The 6,327-nt window shown below is 36.5% G+C and overlaps 1 protein-coding gene across 1 annotated transcript; it reads right to left on the bottom strand.

The window, feature by feature from the left end:
• On the bottom strand, positions 1,718–5,948 carry LOC107630003 (putative phosphatidylglycerol/phosphatidylinositol transfer protein DDB_G0282179). The gene is made up of 4 exons (XM_016332994.1): positions 5,711–5,948; positions 5,168–5,269; positions 4,107–4,270; positions 1,718–2,087 (listed from the first exon to the last, which is right to left on the bottom strand). The coding sequence occupies exons 1-4, from the start codon at positions 5,802–5,804 to the stop codon at positions 1,980–1,982; spliced, it is 468 nt and encodes a 155-aa protein (XP_016188480.1). The 5' UTR covers positions 5,805–5,948; the 3' UTR covers positions 1,718–1,979.

Below are 6,327 nucleotides of genomic sequence, written 5' to 3'. Positions count from 1 at the left end.
AATGAGTGCTAGGGGCCAGCACTTTTGTTAAATTTTGGCCAGTACTTAACCATTAAAAGAAAATTGAATGATTCTACATCATTAGATGCAATCTCACACCATTAAAAATATTATTGATGGCTAAAAACCACAAAATCTGCTGGTCCCCTAGACTTTTTCTTTTTTAATTGTGATCATTTATTTTTTGTGAGAGGCTTCGCTTACTTCTGCCTCGACGAGTGAGTCACACGCTTCCACCACCGGACGCCATCGTCCCATATTTGAGGGAGGCTGGCTTCGACAACGCGATGCCTCTCAGGGACTTCGTCTTTGATAACTATCTGATCACGGTATTCGTAAAGCACTGACGTCCAAAAACCCACACGTTTCATCTGCCATGGGGTGAGGCTACTATCACCCTGCAGGACGTTGTGTACCACCTCAGGCTACGCACGCACGGGACTCCAGGGACATTCAGTTGCAACTTGGCGGCAATGCACATGTTACTTTAATCGGTCCGATTCGAACACTTGATACTCAGCACTTATGGAAATGCTGTAGTTCTTCACACCTTGCATTACTGCATCTCTGCTTTTGAATTTGTGGTCGACCCGAAACTCCATCCCCATAGTACAGTCTAGGTTGTATCGTCTTTTCGTGTGTTAGAAAATAGAGATTTTTCATGCATCGTGTCTAAATCCAATGCATGATAGTGACTTGGTACATCTAATAGCGCCAGAATCGGGTGGGGGGAGGCAAAACATAGCGTACTGCTACCTCGGCCGGCATCTCTGGAGCAGACTCTTCCTCCTCATCATCTTCAGAGGAATCACTATCGTTGCTATCCACAACGTACTCTTCGTTGGAGTCTTCATCACCCACATCTATGTCTTTTACTGGACTAGCAACATGAATCGGTGGTGTGAGAGGTGGGTCATCCTGTATAAAGGTTGAGTGGACGGATCCACGGCCACCAACATCACCAACCTCGGCGGAAAGCTCCATCACTTGTTCAGCCATTATTCTCCCATTGATGTCAAACATGAGTCGCACATGTTCGTCGCCCTAGAGTCGAAACAGACAAAACCGAAAAACTCCGTTACCCAACGGTGCTAACAACCTATATCCCACCCTTCCGATCTCTTTTCTCCATAAACCACCAAGGTTGCTCAATATCAGACTCTTCAACTTGGACAACGAACTTACATGCCGAGTGCGCAACAGTAATGGATTATCACACTCAAATATCAGTCCATTGTCATTGTTCCTCATACGACAATTGTGATACACATACAACCACATATCCGCTACTAATAGACATTTTTGTCTATTTTTTAGAAGAAAAAGGGAGGAGAATAAGATATGAAATGTATGTGGAGAATGTCAAGAGTTGCACATCCTTTTATAGCTGTTGAAATTTGTCTTACTGTATCTCGTTTATACTATAAACGTTGTAATTTACCATGTATTTCATTTATAGTATAAACGAGATATGTTGTAAACGAGATATACACGTGTCACGCACACTGTCTTATCTTGTTTAAACTGTAAACGAAATAAATAATTTTACGTATTTTTATAATAATTTTTAAAATTATTTATTTTAATAAATAAAATATTTATTTAAATAAAAAATCCTAGTTGTTTGAAACTAATTTATCTAAAGCAATTTGTTATGAACCAATATGAGCATTACTCTATTGATTTTCCTGTCTGAACTATGTTGTGGAAAGGGAAATCATACTTTCTGATCTAAAGATCACAGAAAGCAAACAAGTTTTGTCATTGACATTGATTCAAGTATGCACAACATACACATGTTTGGAGTTGGACATGATTGTTCTCTCAGAAGAACATTAAACAACACTGCCCCCACTACATCTTTCAATTTTTCCCACCTTTATTGCTAAGATATGAATCTTCAAAGCTATCGTGGTACATATTACAACACAAACATGACAACCATGCAGTAACAACCAGATGAGAGTGCAAAAGAGAATTTAGGCATCCGACACCATGGATCCAAATTGAATTTTGAAGCTAAACTTAATGCAAGTTAAGAGCTCATTTTTGTTATCCTTCAGTGTCATCTTCAGAGTGTAGGATCCCTGCAGAGAAACAAAAATTGCAGTGAAAACTAGGAAATGAACCCAGCAATTATTGGACTTAAATGTTCACCTCCACCGGGAATATTGTCATCAAATACAGGATCAACTAAAACGTGAATGCTAGTAGTTCTATGCCCAATCTCTGAGAAATATTTGCATGCTTTTATAACACAATTCATGTATGCTTTAGGAACATCTATAGCCATTCATTTCATATATAATATTTAAAGTTACATATATAAAACAAAAAATGAGTGGTTGGAAGCTGAAACTCCATTTCCCGTATAATACTCAAGTCGTCTCTCTATAAACAAGGGCATATAATGCTTCTGTGTTTGGGTAGGTGGATGTTTTGGGTTGATGTATCATGTATGAAAGGTTTCACACTTCAAATTTAAACCATTAGTGCTTATGCATATGTTAATTCGAATAACACTCCACATGAGTTACAATCTCATTGCTCAGCCATACTATTTCATCAAAAAGCATTTTTTTTCTCCACTTCATTAGAGAAATTACCGTATTCCAATAACTTAATAACTCCATGCAAGTATAACTACACATATAAATGGATACTGGAAAATGGGCTGTTCACCCAATTACAACAATAAAAAAAAGCTGAAAAGAAATTTGTAAAACTAATTAACTAACCGTAAGGAACCTGGGATTCATGCAGGAAGATTGCACTAAACACAGAAATTCCTCTGGAATTAACACTGAAATTGCAAGAACAATACAATGTGTATGGCACTTCAAAGGCCAATCCTCATCCTCATAATTCTGAGGCATACCCCATGATATCCCTCTCATTCCCTTATGTAGTTCCCTCTTCTTGTTAATACCAGAATACTGATTCCTCTCACTCACTTGCTAGTTAAGCAAGTTAGTTTCAAAACACCCAAGCGATTAGTTTAGAAATAAGTCCCTGGTTTATTGTTGACTAGGTTCCTGACACTAGCATTAAAGCAAAAAATACCAATCACAACAGACAAAAAATGGTTGTTTAACAAATTTCATTTTGTCACCAAGCTAGAATCATATCTGACTATCCCAAAGACTTCGTAAGATTGACCAAATAAAAGTTCGGTTCTGCTAGGGAACCAACTAGGAGTGAAGCCAACTCCAACCAACTAGTTGAAAAACAGGTTCGTTAAAAAAAGAAATAAAAACAAATCCTCACTACGCTAGTTTTTCGAATGTCAAAATAAAAAATAAAAGGGAGTTGGCTTAGTTGGTTTGTTATGTAGTTGGTCTCTTATAATGTATATTGTATACCACACTATTGTTGATATTCTAAAGAGAGAAAAATTTAATTACACTTTAATCTTGATTACGTTACATAGAAAACCAATTTTGCATTTACCAAGTCAAAAGGGAAGATTGAGTAGCATGCCAAGGACAAATTTGCAGTCGAATAATGAAAAGCTTATCACCCAAATCAAAGTCATATGAAGTAAGTTAATAATGCTAACTTAAATCTAAGTTTCAAGGCTCAAGCACAAAATGAGTGGGAAATCACAATGATTTTCAATGAATTTCCTATCATAGTATCAATTAACTTGCATCAAAGGTTGAAGTAAGCTTTATTTCATGATACTATGATAGGATCATACTTTTAGAATCTTTTAGCATTGGTAAGACATATGAGTGTGCATGAGACAAATCAAAACTAACCGGTGGAGTAAATGAAGGCAATGTCTGGGTGTGGAAAATCACAATTCAAAAGGGAAGAGTGAGTAGCATGCCAAGAACAAATTTGCGAATGTCGAATAATGAAAAGCTTATATTCAAATCAAAGTCAAATGAAATAATGGTAAAAAGAATCTAAGTTTCAATGCTCAAGCAGCAAATGAGTGGTAGATTACAATGATTTTTCAATGAATTTTCCATCATGGTATCAATTAAATTGCATCAAAGGTTGAAGTAAGCTTTATTCATGACATTATGATAGATCATACTTTTAGAATCTCGTAGCATTGGTAAGACATGTGAGTGTGAGTGAGACAAATCAAAACTAACCGGTGGAGTAAATGAAGGCAATGTCTGGGTGTGGGAAATCACGAAGTCTCCAGAAGCGACAGGGCAGGAGGATACTTCTTCACAAAAATCATGATTTTCAGTACGGACAGGTATCCCAAGATACGAAACTGCAATTACCAACTTCCCTCCAGAAATAGCTTGACCTGCATGAAAGATAGAAAAAAGTACACTCATAATTCAGCAAACTAATGCATGATACATTAACTTGATGAAGCAGCACCAATACAAATATTAAGAAACAAATAATGTACTCAGAATCCAGAACATAAATGGTAAATTGTATTAAGTCTTCAGATCTAGTATTTAAGGCATATTGTGTTCCTGAAAACAATAATAAAATGGGTGGAACTTGTAATGTACTCAGAATCCAGAACATAAATGGCAAATTGTATTAAATCTACAGATCTAGTATTTAAGGCATATCGTGTTCCTGAAAACAATAATAAAATGGGTTTAACGTGTAAGGGACTAGGGCTAGAAGTGAGTTAATCCAACTCATGAGTCACGAGCTATTTCTTGCTTGATAAACTAAGGTCATGAGCTTCATTGGCTGACTTTAAGCATTGAGTTTCATATTTGAGCGTTGGACTTATTTGCTAAATGAGTCGAGCTTGAGCTTTGCTATGTTCAACTCAGTAGCTTGTACCATATGTGAGGTGCATAATTATACTGAGAACAAGTTACCTACTTATAGGCAAAAGCTTAATCTATACTTGAGCAAGCTTAATCTCAATAACCTTCTATTTAGTTGTGCTTGAGGCTCATGGCTTGGCTCGGTAACAAATGAGCCAAATCATGAGTAAAGCCTAATATTATCAACCAAAGCTTGAGCTTCCAAGCATAGGCTCAACTCAGTTCATTTCCATCCCTATATGTGACCATTCTGGGTCAACCCCTGGAATGCACTGTAATTTGCAATTAATAATTAATCCAGTACCTATTAACTACATTAGAACTTCTAACATGCTTTTAAAGCATATGTTATGCGAATTGGAAAAGCGAGAATTAAACAAGAGAAAAGTGTGAAGAAGAGGGATTACCAGAAGAAGCTTTAATTTTAAAGGTAGCAGGTTTCCCACTAACAACAGGCTCTGGAGATATTTCAACTGCAGAAACCTTCACATCATAGTTTGCCTTCTTATCTGCACAGATTTTGAGTGTGAAAATAAACAAATAAATAAATAGGCAAAAAGAGCACAATCCAAAACCAAATCCGAATCAAGCATTGACCAAAGGTCAACAACAGTGAAGGATCACACTCGCACATGACCTCAAACACAAAAATCACGAAAATCCATTTACATCAAAATGAATGCAGCAGTTTACAACAAAAACTTAATCCCATAAGAAACAGTACGATTATAAAGAAAAAATATCCAACTTCAGAAATCCATTCGATAGGATCAAGTCAACTGTAACTTCCAGAACTGCAAGACTATTCAATTACATAACTAGATAGAAATAAGCAGAGGAAATAGTAAACTAAACAGTTACCTCGAAACTGATTGAGCCTTAGGAAAAAGAAAAAGAAGAGGATAGTGAAAAGAGAAAGGTGAGGGAGCAGCAGTAGAAGAAACGCATACCGCAGTAGTCAAATTCGACTTTGGCATGAGCGCGAAAGGATGAAAGAAGGAAGATGGACAAGCATAGAAGAATGTTGAGCTTTGGAAAATCCATGGGGTTTCCGTTTCTGAGGAAGCTCAAAGGAAAGGAAATAATAGAAAGATGTTGAATTAGGGGTGTGGACTGTGTAGGCCTACATTCTGCATTAATAATATATGGGACACAGCGTAACGTGGTAGGTGTCTTCGCCTCACCATTTGGATTCGAAGTTTTGACAAACCAAATGCAAATAAAGAGACAAAATGGAAATAAAAATTAAAAAAATATATTATTATAATAATAATAATAATAAGTACAAAATCTTTGACAACTAGGCCCAATTTTATCTTGTTGAATGTTGATGGCATTATATTCACGGTTCTTTTGGGCTTCCGTCTTTTCCTTTCTCTCCGTGGGTCTTCGGTCTTCACAATGGCCGAAAGCAATCCAACTACTCTGTTCCCATAATCTGTAAAGTTTAAACCGAAATTAGATGAGCGAAAGAAGAAAAAAAAAATAGTTACATAAGAGTATAAGACCAACTTTTGGTTATCAAATTAATGTCCCAAAAATAAAACTTTTGGTTGCCAAATGCCCT

This window comes from Arachis ipaensis, chromosome B03 (genome assembly GCF_000816755.2).
Source record: "Arachis ipaensis cultivar K30076 chromosome B03, Araip1.1, whole genome shotgun sequence".
Classification (NCBI taxonomy): Eukaryota; Viridiplantae; Streptophyta; class Magnoliopsida; order Fabales; family Fabaceae; genus Arachis; species Arachis ipaensis.
This window is presented reverse-complemented; position numbering and strand designations above follow the sequence as displayed.